The sequence below is a fragment of the Capra hircus genome, chromosome 1 (genome assembly GCF_001704415.2).
Source record: "Capra hircus breed San Clemente chromosome 1, ASM170441v1, whole genome shotgun sequence".
Lineage (NCBI taxonomy): Eukaryota > Metazoa > Chordata > Mammalia > Artiodactyla > Bovidae > Capra > Capra hircus.
In genome coordinates this window covers 53110487-53132754 of record NC_030808.1, presented here as the reverse complement: position 1 = coordinate 53132754, position 22268 = coordinate 53110487, and the positions used below count along the sequence as shown (strand labels likewise).

At 42.6% G+C, this 22268-nt stretch overlaps 1 protein-coding gene and 1 pseudogene across 1 annotated transcript in view; both read left to right on the top strand.

The window, feature by feature from the left end:
* Positions 1243 to 3229, top strand: LOC102175060 (annotated as a pseudogene).
* Positions 7582 to 22268, top strand: part of MYH15 (myosin heavy chain 15) — a 139306-nt gene continuing 124619 nt past the window's right edge. Inside the window, exons 1-8 of the mRNA XM_018050029.1 lie at positions 7582 to 7596; positions 8348 to 8497; positions 10109 to 10265; positions 10906 to 10933; positions 12457 to 12550; positions 14570 to 14662; positions 17644 to 17707; positions 17798 to 17893. Of these exons, the coding sequence (XP_017905518.1) occupies positions 7582 to 7596; positions 8348 to 8497; positions 10109 to 10265; positions 10906 to 10933; positions 12457 to 12550; positions 14570 to 14662; positions 17644 to 17707; positions 17798 to 17893 (697 nt within the window). The remainder of the gene's footprint in view (positions 7597 to 8347; positions 8498 to 10108; positions 10266 to 10905; positions 10934 to 12456; positions 12551 to 14569; positions 14663 to 17643; positions 17708 to 17797; positions 17894 to 22268) is intronic.

The window sequence follows — 22268 nt, the reverse complement described above, 5'->3', positions numbered from 1 at the left end:
ACAACTGAGCAACTAACACTTTCAATTTGCTTTCAATCCCCTGTCCTTGATTCTTTCTGGCAGTCTAATTAGAGCAAATCACTTTACCTTACTGAGCCTCAGTTTCCTCATCTTTAAAATGGGACCATCTGCTTTCTCTGCCTACCTTCCTCCATGAGGATCAAATAAAGACAATAATGTGAAAAACAAACACAACACATTATTATAATACCTGGGAAAGAAAGCCGGAATCACTGGCTATCAGGGAGGAAGTGTGCTTTCAGAAATAGAAACAAAACACCATTTCAAGGTAAAGGCAAGTGATTTTTATAGAAAAAGTAAACTATTTAAATAACTTCAAAACTAAATATAGTGCTACTCCAATTTTAATCAGTATCATAGAAAACAGACTTGAAAAGAATGCTTCAGATAGGTAACAGTTGTTATCTCTGAGTTCCATTATAGATGATTATTTAATTTCTTTTTCTTGATACAGTTCTCTACTTTTAAAGCTTTTTTGCAATACACATATGTTCCCTTTATCTTGGAAAAGGTATTTAATAATCTAAAAATATGAAATCGTAGAGATAAAACTCCTGAGTGTTCAGATGAGAAAACTAACACTCAAAGAGTTGAGACCATTGTCTTTCATATTTTTAAGTCAGGCCTAAAATCCAGGCACCCTGAATCAAAGCCATTGCCCTCTGTTTCCATCCTTGCAATTATTCATGAGAATGCAAAGAAAAGTTGACTGAGTTCATTTATTTCATCTTCAAAACCATCCTGCCCTGAGACTGGGTCTTGGGTAGTTAAGTGCTTCTGAAAATTCTTCTCTTCCACAGTTTCCAGGGCTGATAAAAGAAAGAACTAATCATGAACCTTATTTTTGAGGGAAAAAAGCCCAGCATATAAGATAGAGGAAGAACATTTTAGTGGAAAAGCTCTGACTTGGGAGGTAAATGATCTAATTTCTACAGTCATTATTTTAATGACTGCCACTAATTATCTATGTGACTGTAGACAACTTCCTTAATCTCTTTTCCTAGGTTCTTTTTATAATAAATAACAAAAGGAAAATCTGTGCCAGATGGTACCCCTGTTTCTTTCAAGTAATAACACTTGGTTTATAAACACAGGCGGGGCAGGCAGCTCAGGAGCACGGAGTGTGCGTACTCTTGTGTTGCGAGCGCTCAAGCGAACATGGCTCACGGGAGCCCTGGCTCTGTGTCCTCTTCATTGCGCTTGCCCAGTGTGAGTGGCACCAAGCTGGACATGGAGCCGCTGCAGAGGTTCCCATTGGTGGGAGTGAAGGGGAGCGTAGAGCTGAAGAGACCCCCGCCCAAGGCCACTTCCTGGCTGTCTCTCTTGGGAGGCAGGCTGAAGAGGAGGCCTGACCAGATGGAGGAGGCCTTGAAGTCTGGGAAGAAAATAACAGGAGGCCTGGGCACCGGAGTGGCCACAACCCACCCCAGAGCAGCAGCCCTCACCTCTGTGCCACAGACATAAGGCCAGACCGCAGTGCCCAAAGCTCCCAAGAAGCCAGGACCCTGATGTTCCACAGCTGTTGCCACAGTGCTGAAGACTCAGAAGCCAGGTCCTGTTGTTCTTGCCCAGAAGCCTAGAACAACAGCTGCCCCTCCCATGGTGGAAGGGAAGAAACCCAAATGTCTGGTCTGGGACTTAAAGGGACAGTTATGTGACCTCAACACAGAGCTGAAATGCTATGGTGAGAAGAAGCAGATGTTGGACCACGAGAACCAACAGCTGTGGGACCAGGTCAGAGAGGCCCAGCAACAGGCCTTGGCCCTGGAGGCAGAGTCCAGGACACTGGAGTTGACCGGGTGTGGGCCCAGGCTGAGCAGGCCAATGGGAGTTGGGGAACCTGAGTGCCCGGGTCCTGGAGCTGGAAAGGTGGCTGGGCACAAAGGAGGGCTTAGTGCAAGGGCTCCAGAAAGAACATCTGAGATGGTCAGAGGAGTGGAGGTGACTGGCTGCCTGGCTGGAAGAGCAGAAGAGGAGCCTGCAGACCTCAGAAGCTTCCCTGTTGGACAGCCAAGTGGAGGTGGCATCTCTGTGCCAGAAGGCTGCAGTCTGGGAGGCCCCACTGGCTGAGCGGGAAAAATGTCTCCATGGGCTCGAGCCGGCGGTTACATAACCAACTGCAGGAACTCAAAGGCAACATCTGTGTGTTCTGCCGGGTCCGCCCCATCCTTCCAGGGGATTCCACCCCACTCCCTGGCTTTCTCCAGTTTCCCTCTGGCCCCTGTGGGCCCTCTGACCCTCCAACCCGCCTCAGCCTCTCCTGGTCTGACGAGCAGTATGGGACCCTGAGTGGGGCACCAGCTGCCCACCCACCATGACTTCTCCTTTAACCAGGTTTTCCCACCAGGGAGTGGACAGGATGAAGTGTTTGAGGAGATTTCTATGCTTGTCCAGTCAGCCCTGGATGGCTATCCAGTGTGCATCTTTGCCTATGGACAGACAGGCAGTGGTAAGACCTTCACCATGGGGGGTGGGCCTAGGGGAGACCCCCAGATGGAGGGGCTGATCCCTTGGGCCCTGCGGCACCTCTTTTCTGTGGCCCAGGAACTAAGTGGCCAGGGCTGGACCTACAGTTTTGTGGCAAGTTACTTAGATCTACAACAAGACTGTCTGAGACCTGCTGGCCACTGGGACCCGGAAGGGCCAAGGAGGTGAATGTGTGATTCACCAGGCAGGGCCAGGCAGCGAGGAGCTTAATGTCACTGACACGCGCTATGTTCCAGTCTCCTGTGAGAGAGAGACTAGCCCACCAGAACTGGGCTGTCACCCGTACAGTCCAGAAGGAGCGCTCCTCATGTATCACAGCGTGTTCCAGCTGCAGATCTCTGGGGAACATGCTGGCCCAGGCCTGCAGTGTGCAGCCCCCCTCAGCCTTGTGGACTTGGCTGGGAGTGAGCAGCTAGACCCTGGCTTATCCCTCAGCCCTGGGGAGCAGGAACACCTTCGGGAAACGCATGCCATTAATAGCAGCCTGTCCACGCTGGGGCTGGTCACCATGGCCTTGAGCAACAAGGAGTCCCATGGGCCTTACTGAAACAGCAAGCTCACCTACCTGCTTTAGAACTCTCTGGGCGGCAGTGCTAAGATGCTCATGTTTGTGAACATTTCTCCCCTAGAAGATAATGTCTCCAAGTCCCTCAACTCCCTACACTTTGCCTCCTAGGTGAACCAGTGTGTTATTGGTACTGCCCAGGTCAATAAGAAATGAAGATGGATCTAGATTGTGTGTGTGTGTGTGTTTGTGTGTGTGTGTGTGTGTATGTGTGAGACACATAGGGGGTGGTGTGGAGGGTGTTTTATTGGGAGAGAGCACTGAGACCTGGGTCTATCAAATAAAGAAGAGAATTTTAAAATACAGTACCTTTCCCTTAAATGCACACAATATATGCAAATGGTGCTTTTCAAAAACAAGCCTATTTTCATAAACACAGTTCAATTCAGTTGCTCAGTCGTGTCCAATTCTTTGCGACCCCATGGACTGCAACATGCAAGGCCCCCTGTCCATCACCAACTCCCAGAGTTTACCCAAAATCATGTCCATTGAGTCGGTGATGCCATCTAACCATAAACACAACACAAAGCAAAATTAGTTTTTGCAAGAAGATCCAATGATAGATACAATTAAAGGCAGTATTTAAAACGCAAGCAAGTAGAAGCAAATGCAAAATCAACCAGAGAGGAAAACAAAAATTCTCTTGCCCAGCAGTTTGAGGGATGAATTGGTTGTAATCAGGGAAATAAAAAGAAAGTACAGTGGAGGTTGTGACAGCAAGGAAGTAGGAAGCAGAGATTCTTTTCAGAGACAAACGTGATGGCAGAGGGGTGCATGCTGCCCAGTTTCAACTCTTTCTCACACACTCTATCCTCAAGTCCTACCGTTTATCTCTGGGGGGTCGTCTGGTGAAGCTGCCTGTCCTGCAGGAGTGAGGCTTCCTAGCTTTTGTGGTTCCTGGGTTGGGGAGTTGGGATGGAGTTGACACTACCCTCCAATGCCAAGGCTGCAGTGGCGCCTTCTCTATGCCTCCCACCACCATGGACTTGGATTTTCCTTCTTCCAGCCAAATGCTCTCCTTCCTACCTCTCCCCGTCTACCTGAGCTTCTGATAAGACTCACTGGCATACATACACTATCATGTGTAAGATAGCTGGTGGGAAGGTGCTGTATAACACAGGCAGCTCAGTGCTCTGTGTTGACCTAGAGGGGTATGATGTAGGGAGGGAGGGGATATATGTATACGTATAACTGATTCATGGTGTTGTATGGCAAAAACTAACACTACATTGTAAAGCAATTCTATTCCAATTTAAAATATAAAAACAAAAAATAAATAAAAAATAAAATCCATTAATTAAAAAAGACTCACTTTCTTTTCAAAGTGTGTTTCTTATTCATCTTCCCTGGCTATCTGCCTCAGATGGAAGAGGAGCTGAGAAGCATCTCAGTGAGGCCAAGAGAAGCTGCCTCAGCTGCTCGTAAGAATTCTGGCTTGTTTCACCCAGAGCCTCTTGTTGGTTAATCCCTTTGTAGGGCTGCTTTGCTAACGTGTGAGACATGGAGCAGAGGAGGCAGAGAGAGAGAAAAAAATAATATATGGGGAAAATATGAATCAGTTAAGATGTATGACAGAAATAACTCATTCTCTCTCCTCAATCATCCCCTGCCTCCAATTCTACCATATAATAGTCTTTAATGCTTTCATTCCAAAATAAGGTCTAAAGAAACCCTGACAGACAGACATGCACAGTAACCTAAATTTTCACTTAGTTGTAACCAGACTTTTCTTGAGTGATGTTTTTTGGAGAGGAGTTAGAAAGGGTAAGAGCACCAGGCCAATCGCCCAGCACCTGGAGCTGTTAGTGGGAGGTAAATGCTGGGGATGGAGGGGTGGGCAATGGTTGGCACTTAACTGTCACGTAGCAAAATGTTTCCAATCTCCATTGGCTAAAATATTTCTTGTTCCTATACAGTCCTTAGATGGGTTTATCTTCAGGATGGGCTTTCATGATTTTATCTAACTTTGCAATTTCCTATGTTGGTGACTCCAAGTCAATAAGCACACCCCAGAAATGAGACCATGTTTGTCAGTATGAAACTGTCCAATGTACATTTCCTATAAGAACTGTAGTTAGGAATCCATTTTTTTCCTCCATAGGGAAGAAAAAGTGCTGGATTCATGATGCGAAGAATGCTTATATTGAGGCTGAGATTAAAGGGAGTGAAGGTGATGGCAGACTACTTGTTGAGACAATAGACGGAAAGGTAAAGAAATCTTTATTTCATCCCTGGGGTGACTAAGTTAGCTGTTCAATAATTAAGTTTTGTTAATAACCTGGGGTAGGAGACGCCACTGACCCACTTTAGAAAACTCATTCATCTTTAAGAAACTCCTCCACTTATTCTCCAAGATTTAATGGTAAACATTGAAGAATCAGAGTAAACCAATTGCTAGTGGTAAATCTCACTGATGCTAGCTAGCATGCACAGCTTTCCCGCTTTTTTCATCATATTTCAAGCTCTTTTTTAAAAGTACCTCTTGGAATAAGTAATAACCTTAGGAAATATTTACTTTGAGTAAATACTGTCCTTCTTAGGAAATATGAAGCAAGCTATGTTAGTAGGATCAGGAAAGAGTGGGATAATTTGAATACGAATAGAACAGTGTCAGAGGAGCCAAGAAATGGGCAAGGGTCAGTAATATTAAATGCTAGAGAAAGAGATTTAGGGCTTGTGGAAAGCCTTGAACTTCAGAATCAGGAGGTCACCCATGACCTTTGAAAGAGGAACTTAGGTCAAATGTTGGGGCATAAGTTAGATGGTGAGGCATCTAAGAGAGAATGTGTAGTGAGGCTGTAACAGTCCCCAGCCCCTTCGCCCTGTCACTTAGGCACTCAGAACCACAGGCAATAGACAGCCCACTGAACAGACAGCCCATTCTCAGCACTTTTGTCAGTATCATTGACCTCAGGTGCCTGCCAGCTCCATGGTGGAGAATTGGGCCTATTTCTGCTCTGACTCAATAAACATATCCTTTTGGATTTTACAGGTGATTTCCTGCCCATATGTAATTCTCCAGTCTCCTTCCAATTCTGCCCATTCCAACTCCATAACAGGCCACATCCTATAACAGACAGTTACAATCATTATCAAGAAAGTTTATCTTTTTCATACCCTTATCTTTGTATTTGTACAGTTTATGATTCAAAGTATCATCATTTGAACTGAAAAATTCTGGAGGCCACTCAAAAACTACCATTATGGTGTCTTAATATGCCTTCCTTGCAGTGTCTGTACACTTAAAAAAATCACAAATTAGGTAAATTTTATATAACTAATAAATGGAATTAAGGGGAGAACTTGGTCCTTATCAATAGGAACATACACATGTAGGCAAGGTTAAATTTAGAATGTCTTAAATAAGGAAACAGAAGGACTCAATTATTACCTCCGAATCTGTGCGTTGTCTTTGCACTTTCTTGTGTCTGGTTCAATTTTATTAGGCCTCCAGATGAGAAGTTTGTTCTTCGGAGTACATTTTTTAAAACTGCTATCTTTTAAAATAGTAGTTAAGGTGATTTGTGCATATAATGGGGTTACAACTATGAAAGAAATCATAGGAAGATCAGCAGGAAAGCAGTAAATTAATAATGTAGAAAGAGGACTCTAAAGGTAGGTGGTTTGGTTCACCATATAATGGAAGTCTCATTCCCCCAGCCCCACTCTGCATCCCCCTGGCTCCAGGCTTCCTCCTCCTGATATTAGAAGTAACTACACTTCCAGTCTCCTTTGGCCTTTGAAACATTCAGTTCAGTTCAGTCGCTCAGTCATGTCCAACTCTTTGTGAGCCCATGGACTGCAGCACACCAGGCCTCCCTGTCCATCACCAACTCCTGGGGTCTACTCAAACTCATGTCCATTGAGTTGGTGGTGCCATCCAACCATCTCATCTTTGAAACATTAACAAAGGCAATAAAGCCAGTGGGTGGGGAGTAATACTTAAAGTTGGCATTGAAAGAAGAGAGAAAAATTAAATCCGAGCTAAGGGGAGGTTTTTTTATGTAAGAGACCTGATGATGTTCTACAAGAGAGAAGGAGTTCATGAAATATGGAAATTGAAAGGGACTCAAAAGAAAAGGGGTTATTGTTTGAACAGTGCCAAAAAAGGCTTAATGGGAATGAGATAAAAAAAAAATATGAGAAGTGTGGGAGCCTTAGAAGAAGTATTACCAACTGGGATTAAATGGAGCAATTAGCTGATACCAATATGTATTAATCAAGGAAAAGGGGCTACAGGAAATAGGGTTAGGAAACTTATCAGAGTAACTCTAAGCAACAATTTGATAGTTGCAATGCATCGCAATGCAATGTTAATCAAGATATCAACACTTCTGAGTACCTTCTATGTCCTTAGCATTGTGATAAGAAGAAGAAACCATCAAGATCCCTTCTTCAGATGCTTTTAATCTAGCATCTGAAGAAGGGATCTTGATGGTTTCTTCTTCTATAGTTATCAAAACCCTTATCACAATGCTAAGGACATTGAAGGTCCTCAAGAAGTACGGATGGTATCGCTGGTGGTAAAGAATCTGTCTGCCAGTGCAGGAGACATAAGAGACCTGGGTTCTATCCCTGGGTCAGGAAGATGCCCTGGAGAAGGGAATGGTAACCCACTCCATTATTCTTGCCTGGAGAATCCCATGGACAGAGGAGACTGGCCGGTTACAGTTCATAGGGTTGCAAAGAATTGGACATGACTGAAGCAACTTAGCATGCACACACAGCCAATTATTAAAACACAGACAAGAGTTAATAATATCAAGATAGTACAGGTTGTATATATGGTTAAAAGACTTAAGGATGGAAAAATAATGAGCTGGGGAAGTTGGAGAGGGCTTGAGGAAGAGAGTAGGTCTAAAGTAAGTCTGAAAGGATGAGTCTGTCTGCTTGATCCATTACCCTAAATTCCTCCTTTTAAACATTCAGGATATGCTGAGACATCCAGGGAGGGGCTAGATCAGTGCAATATAATGTGAGTTATCTCAGGGGCAGTCAGTCAGCGGGGAGCCACAGAATCAGGGTGATGCAATTTAGAACATTTTGATTCAACCAAAGCCCTTTTAAAGACTTTATCTTTGGGCAAAGAGAGAACATGAGTAGGAGGAACACCTGTTTCTTGGAAGAAACAGGTTGGCTTAACTTCCTTGGGCTCCATCCTCTGATGAGGCATCTTTTTCTTAACTCTTTGAATATTCTTCCCAATGCCTGGTAAAAATGAATGCCCACAGAAGCAGTAGGGGAATATATCTTATATTTTTCTCCTCTGTGCAGCATCTGAGTGTCAAGGAGGATGAAATTCAGCAGATGAATGCTCCAGAGTTTGAAATGATTGAAGACATGGCAACACTGACTCACCTCAATGAAGCATCTGTGTTGCATGCCCTGAGGAGGCGCTATGACCATTGGATGATCTATGTACGTGTATGTACCTCTCTGCTGACAGCATGCCGGCATCATATTGGTGATGTCCCAGCCCTCTCTTAGGTGAAAAAAGATATTGAGTTTAAGCATACTCATATAAGGATAATCTTTGCAAAATGCCCACTGGGGAGGGACCTTACTTTTTTCCAGTTTTATTTTGTTAGTATATATATATCCCTTTCCACAGATATTCATCCTAAAGTAAAGGCCCAAGGCTTAGAGAGTGATAGACCAGTGCCTTTTAAATGCCAACTTGGTCTCTTACTAGTTATTATTATTTTTAAAGTATTTATTTATTTAGGTTGTGCTGGGTCTCAGTTGCAGCACGTAAACAATTAGTTGTGGCATGCAAACTTTTAGCTGCCACATGTGGGATCTAGTTCCCTGACCAAGAATCTAACCTGGGGCCCCAGCATTGGGAGTACAGAGTTGTAGCCACTGGACCATCAGGGAAGTCCCTAGTTATTTCTTCTTGGAGTGACCTTATCAGTAGTGTGGGACAATAAAGCCTGTCTCTTCATGGTAGCTTGAAGGATAAAACAAAGAATGTAGGTAAAACATGTAGTTCAGTGCCTGTTATCTAGTTTGTGCTCAATAAATGGAATGATTTTTTTCCCCCATCATCATTGAATTGGGGAGGATTGGTTGCTCAGCTCCTTTAATTCACTCAGGACGCATCCAGCCAAAGCAACACCGAGTGGATTAGGCAAAGATAAAGGCTTTTGGGACCCATTACTGTGGAAGCGTAGCCATGCGACTGGCTTACTCCCGGGCACTCTGATTTGCTGCATGACTGTCTTCATTTCCCTGGGATGCCGTAACAAAATCACCACCAACAGAGTGGCTTAAAACAAAGGAAATGTATTCTGTCCTAATGCTAGAGGCCAGAGTCCAAGATCAGATAAACAGATCTGAGGCTCTCACACTCCCGCCAGAGCCTCAAGGGGAGAACCAGTCCTCACCTATACTGGTTTCAGGTAGCAAGCGGCTGCATCACTCCAGTCTCTGCCCCCATATCCACGTTGCCTTCTCCTCTGTGTGTCTCTTATGAGGTCTTTAGCTGTGGGATTTAAGGCCCAACCAGATATCATCTTGAGATCTTGCCTCAATTATACCTGCAAAGATCCCTTTTCCAAATAAGATCAAATTTTCTGGTGATTAGGATGTGGACATACCCTTTGGGGAGCCACAATCCAACCACCACTGCGAGTGACCCACATGAGCTATTCCCCTCAGGGCCTAAAGCATCACGTTCCTAACCCTGCTGAGACACAGATTCCCTTCAGGCCTCAAGGCCTGAGAGTGGGTTCCTCAAATCAGCAGTCCTGCTGTCAGCATCCTCCTTGTCTTTGAAAGGCCTGTGTGTGTGTCAGACAAGTTCGTGGTTGACAGCTCTCCCAGGGAAGAGGTAATCCCAGGTCCCCTGTTACTCTAACCTGGTTCTGTCTCTTTCTGTTCGAAGTCCCTTCTCTCTAAGAATCCAAAAGCCCTTTTCCTCTTCGTTCCTTTGTAAGTAAATATTCGAGCGAATGTTACCCGACAGTGAAAGAGCTGACAGACCTGCAAGTATCCCTAACCTATCTTCAGAAATCTCTTCTGATCTTCCGTCAGACATATTCAGGGCTCTCCTGTGTGAGCATCAACCCTCACAAGCAGCTTCCAGTGTATCACAAAGCAGTGGCGGCAGCCTATAAAGGCAGGAGGCGATCAGACGCTCCCCCTCACATCTTCGCTGTGGCCAGTAATGCCTTTCAGGATATGCTTCACAGTAAGTGTCTGCCCTACAAAATGAAGGGTAAAAATATCTGATCTAGTTTTTGTCCATGTCACTAAGAGACAGGTAGGCATTGTGAACGGAGCATGGCCTTTACAGCTGCCTCGTCACTTGAAGCCCTGTTTCCTTCCAGATAAAACATGGGCAAAATAGGGCCTACCTCCTAGGGTTATGGGGACGATTAGCTCACATGTCAAATTAAGGGAGATAATGCCTTGAAAGTGCTCAGCCCAGTGGCAGGCCCAGAGTGAGCCCCCTGTAGCTGTCAGCTTTTATTACAAAAAGCACCTGCTAGAATGTTTGGCACAAAGAAGTTATTCTGTAGTTATTTTTACACCAGGCTTAATAAAAGCCTTAAAATAGTGATATGTCAACCGTTTGTCATTTATCATTTATATTTGGAGCAAGGAAATGGTGATGGAATTTGTATGTTCTTATGACTGGCCTACATAGGGTCAAGAGAAAAATCTATTTTACTTTGTACCATTTGAATAGTATCTTTTTTCTAACTGTATACTGAGCAAATCCTTCTCCTCCTGTTCTCAAACTGTAACCAAGGAAATTTTGAATAAATTCATACCATACATAGAAATTCTAGCAGAAGAATGTTCTGACATTTTCCTTTCTTTTGTAGGTCGAGAGAATCAGTCTATACTCTTCACGTAAGTGCTTGCTTTTACTTTTCGGCCAGCAGTGAGACTTTCCATCAAAACAGACACCTACATTTCACTGGATATGAAACATAAATTCACTGCCTTTGAATTGTTCTTCAGATACCAGATACAGGCTAGGCAATAGTAAGATACTCAGGAAATTGTCATAACACGTAAGTCAGTGCTTAGCCACATATGGTACCCACTAGGCTGCCTCCCATTTTAGAAGATCCTGTAGAACCTGCAGTGCACACACTGGTCTTAATCATCTTCCTGATGAAGAGAGCTCCCTATCCCAGTGATCATTTTCAGAGTTCCCTGGTTGGCTAATTGGGTTGAAAGACTGAAAGTCCAGCGGGTATGACCACTGAACAGATGACATGCTATTGTGAGCAGCCAGACTAGAGCAGGCCAAGGTGTTTCGTGCCTGCATGCTCGGTCTGTCAGTTGTGTCCTACTCTTTGTGACCCCATAGACTGGGGCCTACCAGGTTCCTCTTTCCATGGAATTTTCCAGGCAAGAATACTGGAGCAGGTTGCCATTTCCCCCTCCAGGAGGTTTTCCGACCCAGGGATCAAACCCCATCTCTTGTGTCTCCTGCATTGGCAGGTGGACTCTTTACTACTGTGCCACCTGGGAAGCCCCGTACATTAGGTAGTGGGAATTGAAGATGGTGCTCGGAAGGGCAAGAAAAGGGAGTGAAGAGGAAGGAAGGAAAGGACTTCACTGAGAACATGTTGTGTGTTAATCTGCAGGGAGGAGCACTGGCTGGCCAGGTGAACTGTCAGCACAGTGACTGAGGGAGAGGCTAGGACTCAAGAGGCAGGGAAATGCTCAAGTTCTTGCTCTTCCTAAGCAATGATGATGCCAGCTCATGTATCTGTTGGCTTTAGTCATCCCCAGAAAAATAATAGGGTCTCAGAAACTTAGAGCCAGAAGAGGGGTTAGAGTTCAATCCTTTGCAGAGAGGACAGACTTATTTTTTAGAGTTTCAGACAGATAAAAGCAGAGCTTAAACCTATGATGCTTTGGGCAATGAGGCTATAAATTCACCACGGTGTTCTCCCCACATTACAAAGCTAGCTGACTGTCAAAGGTAAAAGGGGAGTGTAAAGCTCAACATCCTGGTGGAGTGACTGATTGGTTCTCTTCTGAGGGAGAGGGTTGGACCTGGCCATGTGGTCATAGCCTTCATATGTGACAATCTCTTAAACAGTTGGTAATGAGGCGACCTATCTAATTAGCAAAGATACCCTTAACCTTTTGGTTAACGGGACCAAGAAGGGCAGGCTTCTTATTTTCATAAAAGTCTTTGATCTTTCTCTACTCCAGATTTTTTTGCTAATGCTGCATTCCTAGCCTAAGATATACCCCCCTCCCAACCAATTAAATGTCTGCCTCTCCTTCAAGTTCCCTCTAAAGTTCCACATTTCCATAAAACTCTCCCTCTTAGTTAATGTGGTTAAAATTATTTGTTTTTCATTGCATTTATAATCTGAACCAGTTAACTGTCACTGAATTTCTGATCATAGAGGAGAATCTGGTGCTGGAAAGACAGTGAACACCAAACATATTATCCAGTATTTTGCCACTGTAGCAACCACGGGTGAATCCAAGGAAAAGCTGGTAAGCATTTATGCATATTGGCAGAAAAGGTGAGGTGGCCCTATCCACTAATGATGGAGGCTCTGCCCTGATCACTTATGGGGAAAAAGGAGGGGACAATGCCACAGAACAATTAAAAAATTATGAAAAGTCTTTTTTCCCCATATTTTCCTCTCAGGAAAATCATCAAGTGCTCTGAACCAATCATCCAAAACCAAGAAATTATGTAATCTGCTTCAGATTGCTTCAAGGGGCCCTTATTGGCCTGATCTTTCTTGGTTGGACTCTTTGAGAATTAGGTACTTAAGATCCACACCATCTTCTGCTCAAACTATGGTCACCAGTGCCCTGAATGGCCACTTTTTGTATTACTATTTCTTAATCCCTTTAGCTACTGTGAGATGTCAGACTTCCTCAAATATGCACTGAGAGAACTCTGCTTCCTTTACCCCTAACTTCTGGTTTAAATTCCAAACGCTCAGTGGATGTACCCTAAACTTTAACCACATTCTAGGTTCTGAAAAACTTTACCTTCTATTTAAATGTTTTTATACTTGGTAATGTTTGCTTTAGCTAACTGGTAATAATCTAAGGATACCTAGACATGAGAGTTGGTCTGTAAAATAAGGATAGATAATGCTGCTGCTGCTGCTAAGTCACTTCAGTCATGTCTGACTCTGTGTGACCCCATAGACGGCAGCCCACCAGGCTGGATTCTCCAGGCAAGAACACTGGAGTGGATTGCCATTTCTTTCTCCAATGCATGAAAGTGAAAAGTGAAACTGAAGTCGCTCAGTCATGTCCGACTCTTAGCAACCCCATGGTCTGTAGCCTACCAGGCTCCTCCGTCCATAGGGTTTTCCAAGCAAGAGTACTGGATTGGGGTGCCAGTGCTGAGCAGTGCTCAGAATCAGTGAGCTATTGAGCTGTTGGAGCCTCTCGTCTTTCTATGCCTGAATTTGCTATCTTGCTTTTCGTTTTGATACTGGATGTTTCCTGCTGTTTTTCCAAAGTAAAAGTATGTTAAAATAGCAATCTAGTCCAATTTTCAAACCTTAGAAAGTTTCTTTTCCAGCTACCACATTCCTGAATTTGATTAATTTCTTTGGTTATCACTGAATTCTATTATCCACTATGTGATACTTTATTTTTGTGTACATTTTAGGTTATTTGGTGTGCATTTGTTTGGTCTAACCATTGAGCCCTGTGATAATATGTAACACAATACATAATACAAATACTTTTATGAAAAATTTTGCTCATATAGCCCAATTACTTAAAGTAAACCGACAATACATAGAAAGAACATAGTATTTATAAGTCTATAGATTCTGAAATACTACGTACTGTGAAATTCTCCTCATACAAAGAGTATTTGGGACTCAGTGGAAAGTTTAGGCAGTGGCAGTTTAGGTGCTAAGTGGTAATTAAGACTCACTCAATGAGGGAAGAAAAAGACTTGCCCAAAGTAGATGACCTGCTTTGCCCCATCAGCCTGAGCACATAGGATTTAAACTTAAGACTAATAAATACTGTTTCAAGTCACTTCTTGGTATGAACCTCTAGATTACTTAGGAATAATAGCAAGCAAAAATATAACTGATAATGCCAAGAGTCTGCTGTATTATCTTAGAATAAATTTCTAGGTGTAAGGATTGAATGGGAAGGGCGGCAGATTAGCAATGAGGAGGAGTATATGGAATGAAGTTTGGAAATAGGCTATGGTATTTGTTATTACTTACTTTGGTAAAATATCAACTTTCTTTTCCTACTCATACCAATGCCAACCAAAAAATAAACATGGCAAGTAAATGACCTCCAACCTATAGTCTTAGGGGCATCATATACTATCAGTCTTTCCTCCATCTATTTTTCTAAGTTCCCATTCCAAAGTAATATTTTATCACCAAATTCAGAAGTGGTTTTTGGCCACTTATTATCAAAACAAGAATGAGATTTGACCTTGGTATGGAGGGCTTGCCACACTACAGAATTCTGCTAAACACTTCATCAGTTGTATTTCTCTTACCTGTATCCAAGGAAACTCTACAAGATCAAATCAAACAAGTGAATCCTGTCTTGGAAGCATTTGGAAATGCCAAAACCCTGAGAAATGACAACTCTTCTCGTTTTGTAAGTAACTGAATTGAGCAGTATATTGGAATCTTTAATTTTTAGCAAATGGTTAACTTCATGCCTGAGCACACAGATCTGAAAAAAATTTTTTCTAGAACATCAGAGAAGGTTTTTGATGACTGTACACAATATTGTTAGATTCCTCAAAAAATTTTACTAGCTTCATCATTAATACAATTAAGATGAGTACCTGAGAAGCTTCTACTAGGTGGTCAATTTCAGGAAGAAAATATGTTAATACTTTAAAATTCCTTACCACTCCCAGTAGGAAAGCTCACTCAGCAAACTCTAATGATGTTTTATATTTTACTACATTTTACAGATTTGAAAGTAATTTCTTCTTTGTAATTTCCTATACTCCTTGTAAAAGTCATTTTGGTAAGCACTTCCGAATTCACTTACTACAATTATTGTTTCTACTTTTGCCTATGAACCCCCTGCCCCTGGATATATTTCACTGGAGATTTTTTTGACAGGGAAAAAAAACACCTTTTAAAGTATTTTTTGATGAGTAACAGTCCCAAGATAAAACGATTTGGATTAAGGTCACTAATCCATTTTATGCCAAGAATGAGTGTCAGGGAGCCACTATATAATTTACAAGGAAATTTGTAAAAGGCTTCCTTTTGAGTCTCTGCTGCTGCTGTTGCTGAGTCTCTAGGCATGATTAAATAATAGCCTCCTGCTTATTTGACTGCTTTCCCTCCAAAAACCTTAGAGCTGCCCTGACCACACTTACCTCTGCTTGTGGAATCTGGCTGTGTAGCAGGTACTAATACTGGTCCAGAAAACAATGGATAGATTTGGGATTTGTCAGAATGTGGTGAGAATTTCTGCTTAAATACTTAAGAATAAAACTGGGGGGAGAAAAGGCCAAGAGAGGGAAAAGGGAAGGATGGAAAAGAGGGAGAAGCAAAAGAAGATAAAGAAAAGAGTAGAATAAAAGGAAGAAAGAAGAGACTAGCAAGTGGAAAGAAAAATAAATAAGGAAAGAAAGCAATTGAAAAAGACCAAGAACAAGAAAAACCTTGGAAGGATGGAAGGAAAGAAGTAGCAAAGCGAATTAAACAAAGATGGATGACTGGAAAGAAGGAAGGAAAGACAAGAGAAAGAAAGAAAGGGGAGATAAAAAATCAAGAAATCCAGGTTAAATTCTTTAGATTAATACTCCATACATGAAGTTGGAGACAAGCAGGATACTGGCCCTAGATAGTTAAGGAGCATATCAAAGGAGTAATTTCAGTGAGCCAGACTCTTGCATCTTCCCATAAATAGATAAGCACTAAACTCATTAACTTGAGATGGTCTATTTTCTTTGATTAGCAGCATCTTTTGATGTTCTGATTACCTGGTTTTTGTTGCAAAGACTCCTGTATACCCAGGCACCTCCCTTACCTCTGTGGAACAGTCCCTCAGAGATATCTGAGAGGCTGTCTTCCGGGCTTAAGTCCTCAGTAAGTCCACTGAATAAACATAATTCTCAACTTTTATGTTGTGAGTTTTTTTCAGTTGACAGTACATAAATGTGTATGTGTGTAAATGCACATACACATGCAGGGACACCTATGTTCATGTTTGTGTGTGTATAGGTACAAATGTGTGTTTGTGTGTATGGATCCTGTTAGACTGCGTTTTTTAACTTAATGGCTTACTCACCCTGTATGTATGTGGCTGCTCTCCCCTTGCCAGTCTGCATCCTGCTGTGATTCTTTCCTTGCCTGGATTCACCTCCTCCAGGTTGCCTTCCCTTCTGCATTGACTTCCTCATCCTGGGGGCCGTAGCCCACTGGACTGCCTGCTTGACTGTGTCTTGATGCACCTGGGCTCTGTAACCTCTGGGCAGACTTTCTGTCCCATCAGACACTGTCTTATGGCTTTTCATTGACAAGGAAGGAAGGGAGCCTCATATATAATCATGCCAAGGTGATGTTTCGAAACTTAAGTCCCATCATGTTGCTCTTCTGCTTAAAACCTCCCAGTACCTTCTGAGCACACACAAAGTAAAACCCCACTCCTTCCTGTGGCCACATGGCTGACCTAATATGGTGCCTGCTGCCTGCCTACTCTCAGACTCTGCTTTCTTCTCTGCTTTCTCTTACTTGCTGCACTCCTTCACATCTGGCTTTTCTTTTGATTTCAAAACACATCAAATATTCCTCAGTCAGAGCTGTTGCATTTGCTTCTTACACCTAGAATTTAGATTTGGGGCACACCTACTTTTCCAATGTGGTATCTCCAGTGTCTAGCAGGTTTTCTGGATCATAGTAGATGTTCAACAAATGTTTGCTGGTAAACGAAAGAATATACCAAGCAGATATTATTTTTCTCATTTTTAGATAAGAACACTGAGGCCTGGAGAGATTCTATAATGCACATAAGAATGTACAGTCAAAAGGAGAAGGGAGGGATAAATTACAGGTTTGGGATTAACATGTACACACTATTATATATAAAATAGATAGCCAATGGGGACCTATTGTACAGTGCAGGGACTTATACTCAATGTCTTGTAGTGACCTGTAATGGGAAAAAATCTGAAAAAAATATGTATATAGGTATATATATGTAAATTATATATAAATAAATTGTTTATATATGAAATTATATATGTTATATAAATAAGAATTATACATTTATATATATGAAAATTATACATTTATATATATAAAACTGAATCTCTTTGTACACCTGAAACTAGCACAACATTGTAAATCAGCTACTCTTCAATAAAAAAAAATTAAAAAACAAAAGAATACACAGCCAGTGATAAGCAGATCTGAGGCTAGACTCTGGCCCCACTGCCAGTCCTGATGACACTCTGACTGCTTCTTGACATTAACTGGTGCCATCACACCCCATGTGGAATTTTTTTTTTTTTTAACTTTGGAGGAGTAGTTACTTTGGGAGTGATGTGTATAATGAAACCATTGCAGCTGTTTGACATGTTGAATAGGAGACTGTGTTCTGTGTTCACTCAGGGCAAGTTCATCAGGATGCACTTTTGTGCCAGAGGCAAGCTGTCATCTGCAGATATCGACATCTGTAAGTAGGCACTGCACTGTCTGATCACTTTTCTTCTAAGTTTTGCAAGAACACCTACATTTGAATCTTTACTCATGCCTTATTATGCAGATTTGCTTGAAAAATCCAGGGTGATTTTCCAGCAGCCCGGAGAGAGGAACTACCACATATTCTATCAAATTCTGTCTGGAAAAAAAGAACTTCGTGGTAAGCGTATTATTCTGGGGCTGAGTGTCATTCTAAAACAAGACAGTTGTCAGATTATCAGACCTGGAAAAGTACTGTTTAATGTCTACTAGCCTGTTTAGAGGGACCTCAGTTTATTTATCCTAAAATGTAAGAAATTGAACCAAATATAGACCCAATGTTCTATAATTTTATTTAGATAGTAAATGGTAACACTTTTCTTTTTTCAAACACTTTTGGAGGTGGGTAGGATTCCCAGCAGGGGTAAATGAATGTGTATGTGTGTGCACATGTGCACACATGTATGTGTGTGTGTGTGTAAAAGGCATTAGATAATTTAAGGCCTTAAATGATTAAAATCACTTATCACTTAAGTGGGTAGTAGAGATAAGGCCAGAGGTGGGAGACATTACTATGGTGTGTAGTGCTCAATGTGAGTTCTATATAGAAGGGAGGATTTGTATTGTGATATGAAGAATGGGAATGGGGTTTAACCAGAGTGATGAGTAGAGGGCATTTCTGGTAGCAGGAATACTGTACACAATGTCAGGAAAAGTCAAAGCAAAATCAGGGAACAGAGAGAGCAGGTGACCTATAGGAAAGTGTTTTCATAGAAGACTAGTAGAGGTCTTATTTGGATGGTTTCTAAACTCAGGAAGTTGAGGGGTGTTGTATGCATGTGTGTGAGTAAGTGTGTGGGGTGTGGTGTTTTGTGGAGGGGGATGGGGTAATGGGAGGTCATGATCTGTTGATGGCAGTGGCAGTTAAGCTGGTGTGATAGGCAGGATGCTCTGGAGGCAGAAATACTGAGGAAAGTGATTGCAACAGTCCTAGGACAAGACAATGAGACAACAGTCTAAGGGAGGGGTCCCCAGCTCCAGGCCTCAGACTCGTATCTCCTGTCAGATCAGCAGCAGCATTAGATTAAAAATAAAATGCACAATAAATGTAATTCACTTGAATCATACTAAAACCAACCCCCCAACCTAGTCTGTAGAAAAAATGTCTTCCATGATGCAGGTCACTGGTGCTGAAAAGGTTGGAGACCACTGATCTAAGACACTATGGGCATAGAGGGAAAAGGGGGTGGGCTCATGAAAGAGTAGAAAAGTCTTGGCAATGATTGAACACAAAAATGAGAATGATGAGTCAAAGATACTCCCAAATTCAGTAATTTGACTAGGATAAAAGAAGTGCCATGAATGGAAATAGAAAAGTAACTTATAGGGTAAGAGAATGAATTTCATGTATTCATTCAACAAATATTTATTGTGGGGTCACTAAGTATACACTGCTTCTTAAAGGATAGGTGATAGGGAAGTAAACAGGGCCCACAGGTCCTGGCCCTCATGAGCTTACATTCTAGTATGAAAGACAATAACAAATAAGTAAAAAATATATAATTTCAGACAATGGCAGGTCTATAGAGAAGAATAAGGTGGATGAGGGGACGGAGTGAATTAGGAATTGGTAGGGCAATGAAAGTTCATATCTTATTTAATTTTGTTTCTTGCGGGGGGCACACCGTGTGGCTTGCAGTTCTCCAACCAGGGACTGAAACGGGGCCACATGGCAGTGAAAGCCTGGAATCTCCACAGGTGGTTATATTTTAGATAGAAGAGTCAGGTGAGATCTCTGTAAGGAGGCAATGTTTTGGGAATTCCCTGGCAGTCCAAAGGTTAGGACTTGACACTCTCACTGCTGTGGCCTGGATTTGGTTCCTAGTCGGGGAACTAAGATCTGGCAAGCTGTGCAGTGAAGCCAGAGGGTGGGGGCGGGGGGTGGGGAAGAAGGCTATGCTTTTCCAGCCACTTGAATGAGGGAACAAGTAGGCAAAGACTTCCAGGAAGAAACTTCCTGAGGGAAGAAACAGTGAGCGCAAAGGCCCTGAGGCAGGAGTGTATTTGGTTTATTCTTGGAATAGCATAACAGCCATTGTTGGGGGCAGAGTGGGGGAATAGAGGGGGTAATGTAGGGGCAGACAGGTAGGGCCAGGCCAAGCAGCACCTCGCATGGCATGGCAGAGAGTTTATGTCTCCAGTGCTACGGAAAGTCACTGGAAGGGAAGAATGACAAGCTGATTGGGTTTCAAAGGTATTACATCTGCCACTGAGGACAACAGTGCTCCCACAGGAGTGACTGTGCAGTGATTGGAGATCCAGGTGAACAAATTGATGGGAAACAATCCCCTCAGACTGTCCTGCTTAGATGAAGTATGGTATGCATCCAGCAGGGTTTTAACTACCTGGTCTCTAACTCCTAAGTGCCCTCAGCAAATAGAGAAAGCTCTACAAACTGGACAGTTATATTTTGCCATAGGTGCAGTTGGTGGTATGAAAGCAGCAGCTATTCTCCTTACTATCTTCCCTCTTCTCAACCTGGAACAGAATTTTTTTTTTTAGTTTTCCTTTGAGTAGCTCTGCCAGATGACACTCATTTCTATACAATATAGAGCAGCTAACATGTAGGGTCCAGTGTGGGTACAGCAGTGACTGCAAGATTTTTTGGAGCATCTCTGTTTGCTAATAGAACAGTCTGAAGACCCTGGGCTGCTATGGAAAATTCCTATCATGAATTCATGAGCTCATGTACTTTGTTGAGTCTGTGGCCTGTTGAGATTGATTAGTGTATAAAGGCTGACATCTGGTGGTTCAGGCTGAGTATTGTTGGTTCACTTGTTTATGACACCAATGATCATTCTTTGGAATATTTAAAAATGTTAAACTGTTTGTATTCATCACTGCCAAAGAAGAGCTTCTGAGTATCCTGAGGAGGGACACAAGAGGGTAGAGCTTAGCATGTGAAGATTGTGTCCAAATTTCCTAAAATAGGAGCATTTGTGTATGACAAGCAAATCAGGTGTGAAGATGACAGCAGAGGGTGGAGGCTCTGTGGGAGCAGTCGCTCCTCCCACAGAAGGAGCCAAGGAAATGGAGTGATGTGTCATCCAAAGAGCCAGCCCCATTTTAGCCTCTACCCTGGAAGATTCCTGCTCCTCTTTTTTGTTCAGTTAGTTCTGATTCTTGTTCCAGGCACAGCTAAAACTCACTCCCCTCCTTCCCTTAGACATGACTCCTTGAAATTCTTCAGTTTTTTTTTTTTTTTAATGTGAACCATTTTCAAAGATTTTATTGTATTTGCTACAGTCTGCTTCTGTTTTATGTTTTGGTTTTTGGTCTACAGGCATGTAGGTTTTTAGCTCCCCGACCAGGGATCGAATCCCCACCCCCTGCATTGGAAGGGGAAGTCTTAACCACCGACCACTAGAGAAGTCCCAAAATCCTTTAGTTCTGAATGTCATCTATATAGCTTGGTCTACCACTTATCTTCCTTTTTCTCTTCTTTGATTTTTTTCTTTATATTCATTTATTGTGCCCACTCTTGCTATTCAACTGGTGTGTAAACTCCAGAAGGAGAGGTCAGGAGACAAATCTTTGCCTCTTGGAATCCTTCACACTTTGCCTCATGCCCTGAGAACTCCATAAAGTGTGAGACAGTACTACACAGTGGTGGCAGCCAAGAGCTGCCATTGATCTGTCTACTGGGACCCCAAGTGCCCCTGGAGAAGGGAATGGTCAGCATCTGGGCCTGTTTTGGAGCTTATTCAGTTTACCCTCTTTACCCATTAGATCTCTCTTGAACTAGCCTCATATCTTCACTCCCTTTCCCCGCATTGGTTATAGGGGGTGCAAGGTATCTGAATGCTTCCCAACTCCAGAGAATGTTATTCAGATCGTAAGCTATGTGAATGACTCTCTCTGGAGCTGGGCAGTGCACGACCTCTTCAGCTGCACATAGCAGCACTGAGGAACCGCTAATGATGGGTAATGTGGCATAGAGGCCTAGCCACAGAACTTGGTTCCTAAGATGATAAACTTCTTTCGGCCCACTGTCAGTTTCACTGTTTTTCATAGTAAACACAATCTTGGAGAACATTCAGCCATTCTGAAAGTAAAGTGTAATATTAGGATGACATGTGAAACAATGCCTTGAATGATAAAACGCTCACTCTTAATGGGTTCTAGGCATCTCCAACTGGACACTGGGCTCTAGAAATGAACTGTTGACACCTATACTTTTTGAAAGTGTAAAGCAATTAACTTTTACAGTTAGCATCCTCTCATCCATTCTCTCTCTGCTCCCCACCTCACCTCCCTCCCACCCCTATCCTCCACATGCCCACAGCCTGGTTAACAATCTTCTATATGGGACCTTTCTGGCCTAGACAGCCTCTCTGACTCAATAGTGTCTCATGAAATGCATATACTTTTTTTCATTCTCTCAAGGCCATTTCTCATGGTAGAAATGAAATTAATTAAATAAAGGAATCCCTGTTTACATGATACTCTTCTGAGAAAACCTCAATCCTCAACCCAATTAAAATTTATTGCTCCTT